General features: G+C 33.8%; 2 protein-coding genes across 3 annotated transcripts in view; one reads left to right on the top strand and one right to left on the bottom strand.

Moving 5' to 3' along the window:
• Positions 1 to 6,198, bottom strand: part of TBC1D23 (TBC1 domain family member 23) — a 34,413-nt gene extending 28,215 nt beyond the window's left edge. The window contains exons 1-7 of one of the 2 annotated variants that reach the window (XM_071598436.1): positions 6,132 to 6,198; positions 5,304 to 5,518; positions 5,015 to 5,219; positions 4,798 to 4,921; positions 4,595 to 4,719; positions 4,360 to 4,510; positions 2,663 to 2,899 (exon numbers count right to left, since the gene is read on the bottom strand). In XM_071598436.1, coding sequence (XP_071454537.1) covers positions 2,663 to 2,899; positions 4,360 to 4,510; positions 4,595 to 4,719; positions 4,798 to 4,921; positions 5,015 to 5,219; positions 5,304 to 5,518; positions 6,132 to 6,160 — 1,086 coding nt within the window. In that variant the 5' untranslated portion in view covers positions 6,161 to 6,198. Of the gene's footprint in view, positions 1 to 2,662; positions 2,900 to 4,359; positions 4,511 to 4,594; positions 4,720 to 4,797; positions 4,922 to 5,014; positions 5,220 to 5,303; positions 5,519 to 5,966; positions 6,063 to 6,131 lie in introns of those variants that run through there. The other variant, XM_071598437.1, reaches the window with a different exon arrangement.
• A 75-nt stretch (positions 6,199 to 6,273) lies between these two features.
• On the top strand, positions 6,274 to 14,996 carry Tom70 (translocase of outer membrane 70). The gene is made up of 10 exons (XM_071598434.1): positions 6,274 to 6,551; positions 6,659 to 6,832; positions 6,947 to 7,154; positions 7,331 to 7,496; positions 9,927 to 10,134; positions 11,511 to 11,645; positions 12,927 to 13,151; positions 13,240 to 13,336; positions 13,744 to 13,867; positions 13,954 to 14,996. Exons 1-10 carry the CDS (start codon positions 6,282 to 6,284, stop codon positions 14,108 to 14,110), a joined length of 1,764 nt encoding a protein of 587 aa, XP_071454535.1. The 5' UTR covers positions 6,274 to 6,281; the 3' UTR covers positions 14,111 to 14,996.
• Positions 14,997 to 19,607: the final 4,611 nt, after the last annotated feature.

The raw sequence follows: 19,607 nt of genomic DNA, 5'->3' as shown, positions 1-19,607 counted from the left end.
CCATCCGTCGGATAGGACGCTAAACTGCGGACCCCTTGGCACCTTTCGTAAAGAGTAGGCTTTATGCCAACGCCGGGTTTCTCTCCACCCTTCATCCTTTCCTGTCCATCCCCTACGGCGCAAATGACCTTAGCTGTAGGTTGCCTCCCCTAAAAACAACTACTACTTGAAGTGCTTCGAGGATTGGAAAAAACGTTGGCACAAGTGTATAATATCTAATGGGGATTACTTTGAAGGGGACAAAATAGATATTCATGAATAAATAATTTTTGAAAACACACAAAATTCGCGATACTTTTTGAACAGACCTCGTAACACAATATTATGGTCACAGGAGGATTTCTATCTAACTCCTAAGAAAATAATTAAAATTTTCCATGTGTGGCTTTAAATCAATTACTTTTTTCCATTTTGGTTCCAATTCCACCTTTTCTGTCTTCAAATTTCCATGAAAATGTCCTCCTTTCATCTGCAAGTCAGCAAACTTCCACACACCATTATTCCTTTCTCTTGTCGAAAATATTTTCTCTCTCATACAAGCATGTCATGTAGTTTGATAAAATTAATTTCAAAATTCACAATCATTTCATAGTCAACATTTTGAGAACTCAACCATACTGTAAAAATGATAATATGAAGAAACCATTAAGTGAAACACACACATTAAAGATAAAAGTGCTTATATCACAGGAAATCCATGGTTTTAGTAGCTCATAGATTTTGAAAATATGAGATAAAAGGATTCATCAATAGAAATGGAAAGATTTGGCGATCAAAAGCAGAGATGCTCAAGCAATTAAATTTGGCAATGAAATGTTATTTTGCCAAATTGGCAGAAGCAGCACACCAGTACTCTTCATAATTTCTCCTAATAAGTTGGTCATTATTGCATATTTTCATCATTTGATGATTATTGGAATTGTTAAGATTCCAGCACATTAACCTGAACTGCACAGAATTATGATTTTATATTTCTGGTTGGAGCAATATTTCCAAAATTGAAACAAATAACACACCAACCATCAGTTGACTTTAGTTTAGCAACATATTTTACATAAATACTGAATCATGCTGCTTCATCAAGATTGAAAAGTAATACAAACACATGAAATTAAAAAGAAGCTATAAAGTTTGTGAAAAGTAGATGTGGATTCATGAAGCTTTCAAATAAAATGAAAATCCACCTTTTTTATGCGAGCACAACAGGAAATAAATTCTACGGAGTAACTATGAACACCGGTTTTTTGATAGCACATTTGTCCTGAACAACTGATACTACTTCTATTCATTATTTTATGACATGCCAGTGATCGATGGAATTAGCTCAACCCCAAAATAAGCTTTTAAATTATTTTTACCAAAGTAACTTTGAAATTTTCCCTGGTTGCCACGAAGACATGAATTTGAGGTTTTTCTATAACTTCAAATGCTCCAAAAACCAGCCTTTCATTGTTCTGGGGAATTGGTGGCCAGTCAAGATTAGATGGAAAAACCTGTCATTCCACACTGCGGGAGCTTATCTTATCTCTTTTTAAAAAACTAGTCTTGACGCACTGGCAGTAATGCAGGAAGGAAATCCTTATCATCTAATGACAACCATGAAACTAAATCACCCCAAGCAAGCTGATATTTTCCAATATGAATGGAATAATGAATAACAGAAATTTCAATATGCAACACTAATAATATTAATAATAATACATTTTATTTGCCCAGCGATCAAGTAGTTACAACTGTTTCACTTGATATAAGACACGTCAGGGGAAAGTAACAAAATACACACTGCGCATGTATTTAAATGGACACAAAAAACTTAGTAAAAATAATCTTCAGGTGTTAGGAAAAGTAGAGAAAAGTTGACTTTCATCCATAAAATGAGTGAAATCTATGAGTAGGTGCATGTGCAAACTTATAAAATAACTCAAAACTTCACAAATTTGAAGACTCAAATCAGAAAAGCTGTGAGAAAACTATTTTTGCACAAAATACACCAAGAATATAATTTTAGCAAGCATAAAGGTGGAGTTATGTAGTGTAATGATAGAGCCTGAACTATGATGAATTGCCCCCTTAGCTATTTTCCTTGGCCCAGAAGCAGATGAGTAAACATCAGAAGAATGACATCTTCCCAAGAACCTTCCGAGAGTTGTTGAGATAACAGATGATCTAGAGCTTACACACCTTTTCTGTGACAATTTCATTGGAAAAAAGTATATGATACACGGTTTATGGTGGAAAAGAAAATACTTTGTTCTTTCACAGATATTTTATTATTCACGACCTAAGTTTCAACTAACAAATTCATCATCAGGACTTTGTAAGTCGAAAACTAGGTCATGAATAATAATATATACACAGAAGAACAAAGTCTTTTCTTTTCCAATATGAATCGCTTCCACAAAGTAATGCCTCAAACCATTCATGGTTTATGGAGTATTTCCGCTGAGAAATCATGAAAAGGTGAGTTCTAATATTCATTACACACCCTGAGATATGATCTAAACAGTTTCAATGTCTAAACAAAATAATGAAAAACGTACAAAAGATATCGAAAGGAAAATATGTCATGCCAAAAAGAGAAAATTATATCATCGGAAGTATATCGATAAATGGAAACAAACTCATTTACATAAAATAAAAAAAGTCAATAAAATTCTCTTACTAGATTACAGTCCAAATGAAATGCTGTTGGCAAGTGACCAGAATTATACTGTTCAGCTGGCCTGCAATCAACAAGAAAGAATCTCACTCCTTCCAGACTATCAGAGTCATGTGTGGACTCTGCATTTGCAACCAGTTCTTCTGCTGATACTGGAAGGCATAAGGCTTGAGAAACGGTTACTGCTTCGGCATCAGTAGCCCCATGAGCATTAGAGCCAAACATGAAGTCAGCCAAATCCTAGAACAAAAAATTTTTGTCAAAAAACAATATCAGGAAATGAGACTGCTTCTGACATTTGAATAAAAATTTTCAAAATTATTTTTTAATAATGGTTCCATGCTTAAAATTAATCATTTAACAAGTAATGTCTGCAAGAACATTTGTTTAAATCACTGATAAGTTAAGAATGATTGATTCCTTAGATATTAATGCAAATCTTTGCAAATAGGCAAACCATGTAGCTGACTGAAGTATGTTCTGTAAGAGAATTAAATTATATTTTATACCGAGCACGATTACACAGAGAGAAATCAACAGAAATGTTCATAATAAACACGCATTTTCACAATTTTTTTGAATGCATGAAGGCCAATAATTATTATTTTGAGAATCTTTTTAACTTAGCAGACGTATCACTGACTATGCTGAATAAATCTCCATCAAATCAATACAAGGGAAAAAATTTTAAGTGAACAATTTCCCTCCAATCATAGATTCAAGTCTACAATAGCATTAATGATCAAGTAATAACATCAAAATAATCATTACAACTTTTGTTTAAGCTGTAGATTTTTAGCAACAAAAAACAATTTCTACTCATTAAAACCTAGGTATATAAGACTCCTAGAGAGCAATCATTAAGCTATTAATATGCTCATAGGATAGAACATGTCAAACATTATTGCATATATTTATATTTTACTTAGCGTTATTCACTAAATAAACTTAATACAAACTTGCAAAATTAGGGCATGAAATATAGCGAAACTGCAGGATTCAGGGTTAAATGGGGTATGGTATCAGACGGAGCTAATTTTATTTTGTCTGCACAAATAAATATCAATTACTAACTACAAAAAGTCAGACTTAAAGTTCATTCAATTTATACATGTAGATTTTAATCTTTTTTCATTGCAGCTGCACATAATAATCATGAATTGCAAATAGTGGTAAGCCCAATCCCAAAGTTTTATTATATTAGTTATATTTCAACATCAATTATAACGCAGGGCTGAGCTTCCAATGAAAATTTCAGCAATCTTACATCAAACGTCTAATCCAAATGTAATTTCCCGAATAGGGTGAAAAATTTTACATAAAGCCGAATAGAAAACCTTGGTTAAAATTATACACTGTACTAATGGACAAACTAAGTTATCAATGAAGTAGAAAATAAATGAATCAAAATGGTATGCAGTTTTGTAATATATTGCAGAAAGAACATAGTGTCATCATAATTAAAAATTCAATAAAGCCGTTATCAATGAATCTGATGCAGGTTACTTAGTCATTAAAAGGATTTATTTAAAATTTACTCAGGCAGGCGCAGCCAAGAAAAATGTCCATACATTTTCAATTAATCCTAGATAACATGGCAACAACAACCAGTATCTTCTACTTAACCCAATATTTTTACTGTTATTCAGAACTGATTTCATTTCATTGACTTATGTTAGATTCACTTAACAATATCTCACCTTCCTAAAAGAATTCGGGGTCTTCAGTGCATGATATTGAGCTAAGGAACAGAAGTCTGTCACGTCATCAGCAACAAGAGCACAAGGCATTGAAACCAAAGCATTTACTATACTTTCCTTGTTCTCATTTTTCATATCCATTATTTGTTCTCTGAAATATATTTAAAATAATTAATTAATCGATATGGATCACATTTTACAATAAAATAGCAATCACTACTAAAAATCTCTTTACCTGGCATTCACCATCATGACGAGGGCGAGGAAAAATACAAAAAATGGATCTGATTTCTGGAAGTACAAATCCCACATAGCAAAAATTGCATTTAGGTTGCATGTCGCAGCAAAGAGGGACTGAAACTGAAAACGAAGTCAGAACTTGTGCCGATAACTTTATGCAAAATTAAATTAAAAATTAAATAGAGAAAATTATCTTACCCAAGTCATACAATAAAGATCTGGACTAATTTTTTTGGTATCTAAAAATGAGCACAGTTGTGGATCATGATAGAGAAGAAGAAGACGGAATAAATGGAATGGAATGCCATTCTTTGTACAGCACCTATAATAAAATTCGGAATAAAACTATCAACATTTACGTCGGGTGCGCTGAAATTCATTTTCAATCACAAGTTAGGAATTATTGAATAGATACCTTGGAATGAATCGATTGATGATGGCTTGAAACAAATTGTATGTTTCAGTTCTTTGAAGCTTCAAGGCAATCAGTGGAAGAAGAATTTCTATCCATCCATTGCGCCTTTCATACTTTAACTTGGTTGATTTGCAGTAGAATGTTAATATTGACTCAAGATCGGATATCACAGATACTTTGTCTTCATCATCATTTCCAAGTTTATCTTCAAAAAAATAAAACGTTAAAGTTTTCTCAAATGGAAGCACTAATGTGTAAAAAGACAACGAATGAAAAGCAGTTGACATACCAACAAATTTTTGGCAATCTTCACGCAAAATCTTCTGCTCAGGTAGGTCAAATATATCATCGAAAACGACGGAATTATATTTTTTATCTTGAAGGTCAAAACACATTTGCCATACATCAGCTCTTAGAGAATCCGGTATCTTTTTTCCTTTCCATTTGGTGAAGATGTCTGCTGGTGAACAGTCCCCAAGAAGAGCAGTCTCAAGCTCTGAAGCCCTTTAGAAGAGTCAAATAAATAAATCAATAACTACTAAAACCAAACATTATTGGTCATATTTAATAGTAATATGAATGAGCAACGTGTCAGTTACTCGAGTAACTTTCACTGCACCTTCAACCTATGTAAACAATGACGTCTCCTAGCTACGAATATTGGTAGAAATGGGAGAGTGAATGGTAACATATGGGAAGAGTTGTATAACACCCAGCAAGTATTGTCAGAAGCGTTTATATTTTAACCGAGGTACGTAAAATTCTAGTAAAATGTACACGAAACATAAACAAACAAAAGTAACACGTCAGTGATATGATTACAACTCTTCACCGTCCTCCTGGGGCTATGTCGCGAGCATAGAGGCAAATACTGACCAATGACATATCAAATATTTTATTCCGCGATAAATCCTCCAGAAAAATGTAACTAAACCCAAAAATTAAACCTTACATAATTAGATGTAACACGGGATACAACTACTCTAAAATGGCGTAGTCAGCTGAGTTAGACACATTGGAGCTGAAATCTAACAATCTAAAACTAGCATTTACAAAAATGTTTGTAACACTCTACATTTAACTTTAGACAAAAGTAAAGTAGAGTACTTCACTATACCATAAATTTTCGTCTTCCTCTACTGCCATCTTGCCATTTTGACGCAGTACTAACTTTTTCCTCACAGATGGCGAACCCAATGAAAGAAGGAACCCGGCGCGCGCGGCGCGTGTGGAAAATCAGTGGAGTAGTGGAGGGGCAGGCCGTGAAATGTTATCCGTCATGGCGGCTACCAGCAGATCTGGTGTGGATGGTCATTCGTGGTCGAAATGGCAAATAGCATTAGTGGTGGGAGCTCCCGTTGCCATTGGTTTGGGCTACTGGTACTTGAGGAATACTGGATCTTCTTCTGACAGGCAAAAATGTCAGTTAACTGGGAAAAAGAAGACAAGTGTACAATCTGTTCAGACTACTAACAACGGAATAACACGAGGAGCGGATGACGTTCATTCCACAAATTCGTCTGTTGAAGCGGTAAAAGTATGCTCAAATATTTTTTAATACTCTTTTCATTTTTGCTTTCCTGGCTGGACTCGGAAGTAATTACTGTTCACCGTTGCCAACTAATATTTTGCTTGTGTTATTAGAGCGCTTTCGAGCAGTCCCAAGACTTTAAAAAGGAAGGGAATAGACATTTTAAAGACGGTAAATATTCGGATGCGATTAGGTGCTACAATGCAGCAATAGATGCTTGCCCAAAGGAAAAAGTGTATGATTTGTCAACTTTTTATCAAAACAGAGCAGCCGCGTACGAGCAACTGGTTAGTGCTGTTAAATTTCTGTATTTATTTTTTAAGTTAAAGACTTGATATATAAGACTTGTTCTTGGCACAAGTATGATGAATTTCGTTCATGGATAAATTTTCTTTGAACAGAAAGATTACGAATCGTCAAAGGATGATTGCACCAAAGCCCTCGAGTTAAATCCGACGTATGTGAAAGCATTACATAGGCGAGCAAAAGCTTATGAATCCACTAATGATTTGAAAAGATGTTTGGAGGATGTAACGGCAGCATGTCTGCTAGACCATTTTCAAAACCAAGCGGCAATAGCTATGGCTGATAGAGTGCTAAGAGAATTAGGTAACATTATTGCTATTAATATTCCATCACCAATTTAGAATTTTCATGTTCAACTCTGTACTTATATTCTATTCGTTTCAAATGAAAAAAATGGTCGTTTTATCATCATGTGCACCTTCGTATTTCCATTCGCTTCCTTAATGTGAATATAATGTATGCCTTCTTCCTCTCCTCAGGGCACCAGCATGCCAAGGATGCCATGGCCAAGAGAGGCCCTGTAATACCTTCAAAGCATTTCGTTAAGACCTATTTCAGTTCCTTTCATAATGATCCACTTTCCTCTTACCTCTCACAGAAAAGTGAATCAGATCCTGTCTTGAATGGAGAATCCGAATCTAAGAGGTTTGTATTGCATTTACATGTATAGCAATGGACACCTTGTTGAATTAGTCTAATTGCTCCCATCTCCAGCTTAATTTTAGGTAGTGCTGAGTATTAATAATGTTATAATCATCAGCAAATTAATTAGTAACATTTGTTCACCAACTATTATTTTTCATGTAGTTCATCTGAAACCAGTGCCTTTTAATCATAGTTTTTCCTAGCGCTGCAATTTGAAAACATTTCTCAAATTCAGTTAGGAAAATAAACCATAAAAGAAATGACCCCAGATTATGCTCATTTTGTTACACGATTAGATTTCCCCCATAGCAATGGTTTACCTTGATCAGTTATTGAATGACATATACTCACTGCAAAGCCTGTATCTTGTTGAAATAAGCCACAAAAGTAATATTCATTTTTCAACCAATACTTTTCTTCAGTGCTTAGAGTGCTGACCATTGTTGATGAATATCATCATCCCATGTGTGTCAAAACTTTCCACAAGCAATAGACAAATTTTATTGTAGACCTCTACTTTTACGTTTCAAAATAATGATCTTTTGAAAAACGTAAATAACAACGCAGGTTTTGCAGGTGCACAGTGCCAAGCAAGCCTCCCCAATGGAAGTGGTAGGGATGACTAAGGCATTAGTCATGTATGTATGTATGTGTATAAGTATGATGAGAAAAGAGATGTATGATATGCCTGAATTTTCTCCTGGGCCGTGATTCAAAACTGTGCAGCAGAAAAGCAAATCCTTGATCCTAACTGAGACTCCTTTCTCTAAACTATAAATTAATCAAAATTTCATGCAGTTTGCTCATTTAGGTCTTTGTGATCACATTAAATGTTTTAACTTTCATCACTTGTCTAAGTAATTAGTTAGAGAACCTTTCTTATCTATATAATTGCTCTTAGAGAACTTTAAAATTAACTTGTAATTTTGAGAAATGGGCATATTTTCAGCATTATCTCACTCACATTTAGTCGTTATCACCTACAATTACAACATAGTCATGGACTTAGTTTATTTAAGTCACTTCTGAAATTGGGTTGTTAATGCCTTACAATGAATTCAGTTTAGCATTGAATACTGTAATATTGAGATGATTTCATCTCACAGTTGTGGTAAATGCATGACCTTTACTTTTTAGTAGGTGTTTTACTTTAACTCTGCTCCTTTACTAATCAATAATTAATTGGTCAGGCATGAGCTTTGTTAGAGCAGTTTATTTCTACAATTAAAATAGCCGACTTTGAGAGTTCTCTATAACCAGCCAATTGTCACTAAAACCTTGATATCAATTAAATTGTTTCCCAGTGCCAAGGAGGAGTTAGTCAAACAAGTGTTTGCAGATTCCTTCACTGGCTACACCAAGTAGTTATCATTTTGCTGGACAAAATACCTGAAAAGAAGTAAAGCATTGCCTCCAAAATTCAGTGTCATTCTATTGCATTTAAAATTACTTAATTTGTGTGCAAGTGAAAGAAGAGTTGTAATTATCTTGAAATATTCTTTAAATTGCATGTTATGATATTCTTATCACAGATAAATATGTATGCTTATATCTAGAATATAGAATCAATCAATCAATTCTTCCAAATAATGAATGACCCATCTACAAGTTCACCGGGGAATGCCCAACCTGTAGTTATTTTGTTGACATTCAATTAGAGGATTCTATTAAAACTTAAACTCTAATAAGTTTTGTGCTTTAAATTTACATATCTGTATTTGTTTTGCATATATGTTGGCTGCCTCTCAAATATCATGATGGAATTTTTATAATCTCATACCATATCCAAAGCTGGAACCTCTTCTCATTACTTGAGCACTCTACCATACCTCGATTAGCTTATCTCAATCAAATTCTAGAATTAATTTCTTACAGCAAATTTCTCCCGGCAGTTTTTACTAAAGAGTACAATGAATTTCATTTGCACTGAATTTTGTTAAGTTTTATGTAGTCAAATTCTTTTCCTGTTGATAGAAGACTGGAAAATAGTTTTTGCAAATTTAGAATTGGCATTCACCTAATAGATTTTGCCAATGTTGCACTAACAGTAATTGAGGGTAAAAAAGAAACTTAACACTTCCACAATAAAGATTTAATATTTCACCATAATAGTGAAATATTAAATCTTTATTGTGGAAGTGTAAAGTTTATTTTTTACCCTCATAATGAAAGAATTCCACATAGTTTAACCTGAAACTGTTATGTTCAACAGTAATTATTTAATTTTGCATGTTCCTATGTAGCTACCTAATTATAATATTTAACTTTATTATCTAATTATAATTAGGAAGTTTTTGTCTTTTCTTGGTTATGTGTCTATTCCAATCCAACGATTGATTACCTATTACATGTTTACTTTGAATACTTATAAATTTCATGTCAATTGTACTTGAAATGACCATCCGTCTATATAATGTTTCACTTTTGCAGTGGATTTTTGATGGCAAATGAAGCCTTCCAGGCTCAAAGGTATGAAGATATCATACCAGCATGTACACAGGAAATAGATTCAGAGGAGTCAAAGCATAAATTAGAAGCCATGTCCTTAAGAGCCACATTTCTCCTTTTGAGAGGAGAATATAGTCTAGCACTTAAAGATTTGGAAAAAGTGATTGAAAATGAGGATGCTGATGCTAAGGTTGGTTTAACCCTGCATTGACACTATTTAGTTATTGAAATGTTATGGTGTAGTAAGCTTGGCTTTGTCAAATTATTTGTGCATAACTTACAAAATTTAAAACACTGGTGATGGAAAAAATAAAAACTTGTTGGTGTTATTTGTCATGTAAAAATTGTGAAGGTAAAAAAATTAAATGTTAAATTCTCAATGTATGATACACAGGTTTGCTTAATTTCTGTTGTTCTTTTTCACAGGATTAAATTCAGGCTAACCATAAGTAACTTGGTTACTAAAGAGATTATTTTTCACTTTTATTTGATTTATTTTTATCTTTCATGTGACCTAATGCGCCACTATTGTTGTTTCCTTCATTTTAAATTTAGCGCTACATGGTGGTGATTCGAAAGCCTTTATTGCCATACTTAGTAATGAAAAAACATAATGAGACCTAAAATTTGTTGCTATTCTTCTTTTACTTCATACTCGCTGAATGGGCTGTTGGCAAGAAATAAAATCATAAAAGTAGTTCCCCTTTTTTATGCATTCCTGAGTGATACACTAGATATTATGTGAATATAAGAATAATACTGTAATCTACTTCAGAGAAAAATCAGTGTATAAGTGAGTACCTTGTTAGCTTAACAGGCTAAAGCACTTGGCTTGGCATCTTGGGATCCAGGTCCAAATCCCGGTCAATGGGAATGATTGAAACACTTTGAGTTTGTTACAATGTAATGTACATTAGTGGGTGACTTGATTAGAAAGTAAGTCATGGCACCTTCTGCAGTTTCTTTGAATATGCTATTAAATGGTTGGTGAGCATTTCACAAATTTGGGAGCAAACATCTCGGTTATTAAGGAATCCACATCATTTTGACTGCATAGGAAATTTCATGTGTGATTTTATGGGACCGTGCTATCATTCTGCCATTTAAGAGTGAAGTTAGTGAGAGTTTACTAATGTTCATGTCAGTGTAAATGGGTTGATGCATAAAGCTGATTTTTAAGTCAAAAGCCCAAGGGTGACATCAATTTTAGCTGTGTGACTTGACATGCTTCTTAGTATGTCATCTTCTTCCGGCAAGTTTCACATCTGTTTCAGGGAACATCCTCAAGCTATGTTAATGTTTTCTTTTATGGACACAAATATTGTCTATAACACTTGAATTATGTAAACTTACTGAAATAATAAGTTCATTCTCACTTATTCTGTGAGAATGAACGTATTATTATAGGTTTTAATTTAATTCTCATCTACACGCTTTCATTTGCAGGCTCTCTTTTGTTTAGATGTAAAAACCCTCCTTGCTGTAGTAATATTGTTGGTTTCTTTCCCATTGCAGTAAAGGGGTTTCATATTTCAATAACATCATTGCTTGAATTGTCACTTTCAGTTAAGGGTCAATGCACTAATCAAAAGAGCATCACTCCACATGCAGATGGATAATGCTGCAAATGCAATTGAAGACTTCAATAGAGCTGCTGAGCTTGGACCAAATATCTCAGATGTGTATCATCATCGTGGCCAGGTGAGTATCATTTTTTTGTACTCGACCATTTATGGTAGAAAATTGAATGGATGCAGGATATATATGTATAATGGTACAACAATACATTTCCTTGCCTTTCCCAACAAAATACAACCAGTTATTCAGCACTACATTAAATCCCAATTCTGCATATTTCCATCCTATATGTCTATCCTATTTCTACCTCTACCTTTTGCATTACGTTCTCCCCTCTATCACAGTTATCAACATCCCATTACCCATCAAAATGCTCTGCATCCATCTTTCTTGCCTCCTTTTCATTTCTCCCAACAATCACCTCTTCATCCACCAAGCCTAGCACTTCCTGCTATGTTTTCCTCTCCATCCATTTCACCTTCTCCAGCCTCCTGTACCCCCTCATTACATAAGTCTCCAATCTAAATATATCCTCCTGCTTCAGTGACCATGTTTCCATGATGTACATAACTCTGCTCCTTATCAAAGTTGACAAACTTTCTTAATATCCTTACTCAACGTCCCCGTCATCAATTCCCTCCTCCATATGAAATATTCTTTTCCTAATGCAATTTCCAATTTAAAGGTCCAGAACGCTTCCTAAATAGGTAAACTGTTTCACCTTCTTTCGTTTCTGAACTCTTATTTCAATATTTAACTGTTCCTTATTTCTGGGAAACTGCTCAACCTGTTTTGTTTACATTTATTTTCATCCCATACCTACCATATTGACTTACTACTTTACAATGGCATATATATTTTATATGGGTTTTTTATAAATTATATACTTGGTGAGAAAAGATAAATAAGGGAAAATGAAACTTGATTACTATTAATTCAGAAGCTTTCCTTATCCTATGTTTTTTTTATGCTGGTAGAAATTTTTCACTGCAAATTATCATCTGGGGCGACATCTCCCTGTTTAAACATTTATTAAATTATAGGCAGTGGTGATAACTATTTGTTAAATAAAAAAGTGACCATCTATTAATATCACCTAAATTAGGTTAGGAATTAAGTTCCTTGATAGCATTGAATTTAAACACATTTTTAAGTAATAATCATACCTAAATATGTTATATGTTGGAGTCCCCTTTCATCTCCCTCATTCACTCCAGTTTACTGTGAGCAATCATATTGTTCTCTTCAAGTCATTTATGTCCTACCAGTATTTAAGCTGCCTCAATAATTTTGATGTAGAATGGGAAGAATGGTGACTACAGTCAAACAATTTTGGACTGAAATGATAATAAAAATAGGATTAGGATTAGCCTTATGGTTGTAAAGCAATATTTTTTTTTTCAGGTTTACTTATTGATGGACAAAGCTGCTGAGGCGCAGACAGACTTCAAGAAATCTGTAGAATTAAGTCCGGAATTTCCAATTGCGTATGTGCAGAAGTGTTATGCTGACTATCGTTATGCATGTGTAGAACAAAATATAGAGAAAGCAAAGAAGGCAATTGAAGAGTTTGAAGAAGCTATTCGTAAATTTCCTAAGTGCTCTGAATGCTGCACGTTGTATGCCCAGGTAAGGACAATTTTTTTGATCAAGAGATTTATTTGTTTTTTGCATTACTGGCAGTATCAAAATTAACAATGTATTTGCTCTTGTTTAGGTGCTAAATGAGCAACAAGAATATGAAAAGGCTGACAGTTATTACCAGAAAGGTATCGAAATTGATCCAGATAATGCTGCACTCTTGGTCCATAGAGGTAGGTGACTTAGAAATGAAGCATGATAACATTCATTGAGGTGCATTCAGATGGTCATTTTATTGTTGAATGAAATTTAAGTTCTCATCAAAGCCACTTGCCCAGAAAGGATAAGGATTTGCGGGTTCCTTTAAAGTGCCAAATGGCATTTATTATAAACCTCTTTTTTTCCTTAATCACACTATAAGCAGATGGAAGGAGTAATTAAGGGAAATCTGTAATTTCATATTGTATTCATGATAGCCAAATTTATTGAATCTTTATTTTATGTACTATATCACTAATTGAGTTAATTTTTAGAATATACATATTTTTGTGTATTCCTAAAACCGTATGGTATATTTGTGAAGTTTCTCATTGATTCATTTCTACTTTACTATACATGGGAATTATCCAAATTATTAAAGGTCTTCTGCAACTGAATTGGAAAGGTGATATCGACAAAGCAATTTACTATATCAAAAAAGCCCTTGAGATGGATGACAAGTGTGAGTTTGCCTATGAAACCTTGGGAACAATTGAAGTTCAAAGGTATTGGTATAAATTAATTATTGACTTTGTCAAAAAATTTGTTAAATATTTTAGGTCCTGATGTAATATTTATGCATTGTTTTCAGGGGAAACTTCCTGGCTGGTGCAGAGCTTTTTGACAAAGCAATTCAGCTTGTGAAGACCGATGTGGAGATGTCTCATTTATTTTCTCTGAAGGATGCGGCCAAAGCTCAAGCAGTTGTGGTTGAAAAGTACAAAATTCCATTATCTGATAAGGAGTAGCTTCAGTGAAAGTTACAAAATGTCATAAAATATTTTCATTAAACCAGCAGAATGCTTGCATGAAGTCTCGTAATCCACACTTAATTGTGGGGTGTCAAGATTGGAGCTAGAGAAATGTTTTGAATGGAAATTCACATGGTTGGTGAGAAGTGTTCATTATGGTTGTTGTTTGTAAGTATAAATTTTGAGTATTAAAAGAAGAAATGATTTTAATCAGAATTACATAAATTAATGAACCTTATGACTTCCAAGTCCAGTTTCTCAACATGTACTCTCTAATCCAGTGACATTTTGGTGTTTGTTATGTCCTTTGGTAATGGCAGTGAAAGTGGAATATTTATTTATACACATTATGTATGTTATTGTAAATATTGTAGTAGTCTTCTTAATATAAATTCCTGTTTAGAGCATTTGTTTTTGTGTGCTCTCAATAATGTTTTGATGGTGAAGACATTTCTCGGAACCTATTATGAGAATGACAGTTAAGACCATGCCAAAGGATATTTTAAAAATGTTCACGTTGCTACACTGTCAAAAGACTATTTGTCACTATCAAGCAGTGGATGTGACTTTTTAGCATGCAATAAAACATCTGCCAAATTCACGACTGACATAACTGGAAACAAGCTTTTAAAGATATGCAGTTAATTTTCTGCGTGTAAGTCCAAGGTCGTTGTATAGATAAAATGGCTCTTATGCAGAAGTTGAACTAAGTCTGCCATGATAAATATGCTTCTCATAAAGAAGGGCCTTATCACAATATGCATTGAAGATTGCATTTCTTAGCTTTGTATTTTGGCCTCAGTGACTGCCAGCTGTGTATTTGTCTTGAGTCTGTCAAGCATTATGTAAATAGAATTTTTAAATAAAATCAATTATTCAGTTATCAATTTTTTGAATTTTGGTCAGATTATGTTTACTTAACCTCAGGTAGGTGTACAAGTGAAGTCTTCGATAAGAATGGTTACAGATGGGGAAAAAATGGAATACAGAACAAGGGCTTAAAGAAATTTGCAAAACCTGGAGAAAGTGAAGTCATTTCATGGAACTTGTTCAAATACTGATGGTTCAAAATCACTGTATTAGTACCAGTTACTAGGTTATTTACAATGCTGAAATGTGCGATGTGCACCTCATGCTCAGATGTTGCAATGAAAACTCCATTATTAGTAGGTTCACAAAATCTGTATGGATATGTGGTGGATAGAATGAAAGATTATTTATAAAGCCTTGACCAAGAAAAACCATTAATAATTCTGAAAGCAGAAAGTGAAATTGAGGATGACCAATGGAGAAATTACTGAAGGGAGAGATTTTAATGCACAGTAAATTGATAAATCACAACTCAACAATGCTGTTTATAACAATAGTGCTCTAAAGTAAAACTGAACGAACATCCAAATCAATTAATAGAATGTCAATGTTATGGAAAAGGTCTTTGTGCTGCTTTACATGATTGTTTTCTATGCAAATAAGTTAAAATTTAGGGGAAAGAGAAAATAAATATGTACATTATTAGACTGGGCAATAATTAGGGGAGCGGGATGGTGCAGTGGCTAATGCACAGGCATCCCACCAAGATGGCCCGGGTTTAAATCCCAGTGGCAGCAGATATTTTTCAGTTGTATCTTGATCCCTACTTGAGGTTCTTCGTGGAGAGCACTTGGAGTGAGTACAATATCTGTCGGATGAGGCATTAAACTACAGACCCCTTGGTGCCTTTTGACAAAAGAAGGCTAATGCTGACACCGGCTGTCGGTCGCCTCCCATAAAATTACTACTACTGGGAAATAATTGGATTTCATGAGGCATTTTTGGAGTTGGCCCCTACAATCAATTAATGAATACATATAATAATGATTTTTATCTCTTACTAGTTTTGTTAATAAAAGAATCTTCTGGTGTATTTGTTAAAAATACTCAATTCTAAAATGTCTAGTTTGATTAAGTTAAAGAATCGGAAAAACCTCCAAGGATTATGAAACTTAATTTTATATGAATGGTTAATGAAATATATTTTTTTACGTGTTTATCTGGTTGTTTGTCATCATTGTTAAGCATTTAAAAGTAGCAAACTATGACACCCAAAAATTTTATTAAAATAATTACCATGCTGGGTGGACATTGTTTCAACTTCAAGGTAACATTTCTCCTTCCCTTGACTGTTCAAATAATTTAAGCCCTGCCAATATGATAGTCCTTCTAGAGACAAATGGCTCTTTTAACGAAAAAAATCCTATTTGTTAAATGTTTCACTAAAAGTTGAATTGTTTTTCTTTTCAAACTTTTCTTAATAAAGTTCTTCATAATAGAAAAATTTTAGCGTTGTCAGTATTTTTTAATGTCCCTTATTTTTTCTCTAGATGTAAGAGGTCTGTCTGGAAACTATCCAGCCATGCAATATTTTGAGATGAACAGCAAGGCCTTAGTGCAATTCGAAATACTGCCCTTGGGACCTCTCATACATCTCATAAAAATCCACATCCTTTTTTGGAATGCTCATCAGTTTCCTTGTTTCATTCTGCTTTTAAATTAATCAATATTTTATGGAAATTAAAATAGTTTCACAGGTATTCATCATCGTTCATATTATCATTGAGAATCTAAAACCATGCATCTTCAAGATTATTATAATCAGAAGTTAACAATTCCATTATACACTTCTCTTAATTTATCCCTTTAGCAAAGAGCGGTATGAAAACTGCGTCATGAGTTGGTCACTACCATCTTGGAATATTGAATTGGTCACCAACTCCTGGGGGAAGTGTGAAGAGAGTAAATATACAATAAGAGGAAAAATATATTGATACAGTCAGGCCTGGTGAAGAGGGGAACTTTCATCCCAGAAATAAAAGGTTTTACTCCAACAATGCTGCTCACAAAAAATCCTGTAATGAACTAAGTTGCCCTAATTTATCGAATGTGATTGGAGATGTAGCATGAATGAATCAATTCACATCAATAATTCTAAATGAACTTCATTGGACAGTTACGCATAATTTATTTGTCAAATGAAAGAGAAATTGTGTACATTCTCCAAAAACATGACAAAATAAGGTTTTAGTAAATAAAAAACAATGTGGACAATTATTGGAGTAATAAAGAAAACAAAGAGCATGTTTCTACTTTAGAATAGCTGAATGAAAGACTACGTAAACAAATTAAAATAAATGAGGCAAGAGGAAAAAAGAAAATTCCCTGACTGTATGATGTGCAGGGAGGCCCCTGAGACATGGATTACTGCAATCACACATACCATTTACAGTTCAAGATGAAATGGTCAGTTACATTGGATGGGATTGAGGTTCGAATTAAAGTAGGAATAGAGCTTAGTAAGACTGTTTCAAAATAATTACTTCACTAAATCAAGTAATGGCTGTGCAATTTTTCATCCAATTTCAATGATGAAAAATCCCATAACCAATAAACGTTTTTCTTTGTAAAAACCACTTCATTGACATATCAGATTTTCTATCTATAACCAATTGTTATCATTGGTAAAAGTGCTGTAAGATCCAATGGAGTTATACATTTCAGAAATTAATCACGAAATAATGTGGAGAGAAGCATCGGGAAAACCAAGTCAACTTTTTAAATGGTGGGAATAAATTACATATGAAGCAACACAGTATTAAAATGGTTATGTACACTACATATTTATAAATAATTAGGGCTCCTGGAAGAGAATTCAAAATAATTATAGCCATTTGCTTGCAGGATATGGATGCATGCTTGGTAAACTTAAGGAGTCTTTGACGAAAGAGTATTAATATGAATTGGGGTGTTGAGTTTAGAACCTAAAGGATGGAAAATATGTTGGTAGATCAGAGCTGGAGATTAAAGAAAATGATTTAGATTAGATATAGAGAGACTGGAAGCTGGTGTAAGAAATTCAAGTAAGGCATAAGAAGTGAATCGAGCATAGATTGAGTTAACAATATTTGAATTAAGAATTCCATCTTGCATTTAAAGGGAGAGAAAAGTATTTGGTACCACAATACACCATTGTCAAAAGCCAAAATAGGAATTTACATGGAAGAAAAAGGATTTGAACTGCTATCAAATAAAGTTTCAGCTGTGCCATAGTTTTCAAGGACCAACTTATGCGTAGAGTCAGTAGTTGTGGAACCCAGTATGCTGATGCCTTTGACACAAACAGTTCTTATTGAATAATTTTCCCCACTCATTACTATGATGTCTCATTCATGATCATTTGGATGGTTAATCTTTCATCTAATATGATAAAGTCCTCCAATTTCTTCACTGTGACAGCATCAGTGCTTAACGATTTGGAAATTGTGTGTGATAGATATGGTATGAGAATGTATGTAAATAAAAAAGGATGGAAAAAACTAGAACTAAATTGGAAGTTTACCTATTGCAGAAGTGCTTTGAACCAAAATGGTTTAAGTAATAGGAACATAATAAGAATAATTTGGCTTTATTCTGGTAAGATTGAGACTGTGGCAGTCCCTTCTTACATCTAACCCATGAGTGGAGTAGGATGGCACAAGGCAAAGAAGCTTTCACAGGGAGAGAATCGATAACAGAGATGTTGAGCAAGGATGTTTATAAAAGACTTGTTAGAACTTTGATATGGAGCATATTTATGCACAGAAACATGGTATTTGAAGCAGGATTATAGACATAAATTGGAGGCTTTTGAAATATGGGTGTGGAGAAGGTGAACTGGACAGAATGGAAAACAAATGAAGTGCTAGGTAAAGTGGGGGAGAAGAGGAGATTGATGGGAGAAAGGAAAACGAGATGCAAAGCATATTGATTGGCAATGGGATGCTGAAAACTGTGATATAGGGGAGTGTGTTAGCCAAATGTGGAAGGGGTAGGAATAGGATAGGGATGATGTACTGAATGGATGGAGGAAGGAAGTATATGGGGATGAAGAGGGACTTGGCTGTAGAGTAGGATGTCAGGATGTTTGGCTTGGAGAGACAAAAGAAGGGTGTGTTTATTTGGTTGTGGTGTCCATCCAAAACCTACCTTAACCAGTAGATTACGTATAATCTTTGGATTGATAAAATTTTAAAAATCTTTGTTAGACCATTATATACATCTAAATGACAACAGAAATTATTTCTTTTTCTTCTGAATAAATTACTTGTAAACAGGCCACAAAAAATGAATTAAATATGAAGAGTACTTCATAATATCGCAGGTGTGAAAGATTTGAAAGTTATCATAGCATGGGCGCACTCAAAAATACTCTTTTGGGTTTTCAATAGCTATATATTTAATCATCTCACCATAGAATCTCAATGACATCTTTTCATCTAAGACTGAAAAAAAATTACGATATTGAACACGTTCATCAAAGAATAACATATAATGCTAGGTGGCATAATTACTGAAATCATTTATTACCACCAAGGCTATTCATTTCAGACAATTCTGCAACAGAACACTCCTCCCAGTAAATATTAAGATGTCAATGATCTTATGATCAATTGTAATAGCATCTATTAAAATACTCTGATCA

The sequence above is a fragment of the Hetaerina americana genome, unplaced genomic scaffold, assembly GCF_022747635.1.
Source record: "Hetaerina americana unplaced genomic scaffold, ioHetAmer1.1.p SCAF_10, whole genome shotgun sequence".
NCBI classification, from domain to species: domain Eukaryota; kingdom Metazoa; phylum Arthropoda; class Insecta; order Odonata; family Calopterygidae; genus Hetaerina; species Hetaerina americana.
The sequence above is the reverse complement of the archived record's forward strand: the minus strand, read 5'-3'. Positions and strand labels throughout refer to the sequence as shown.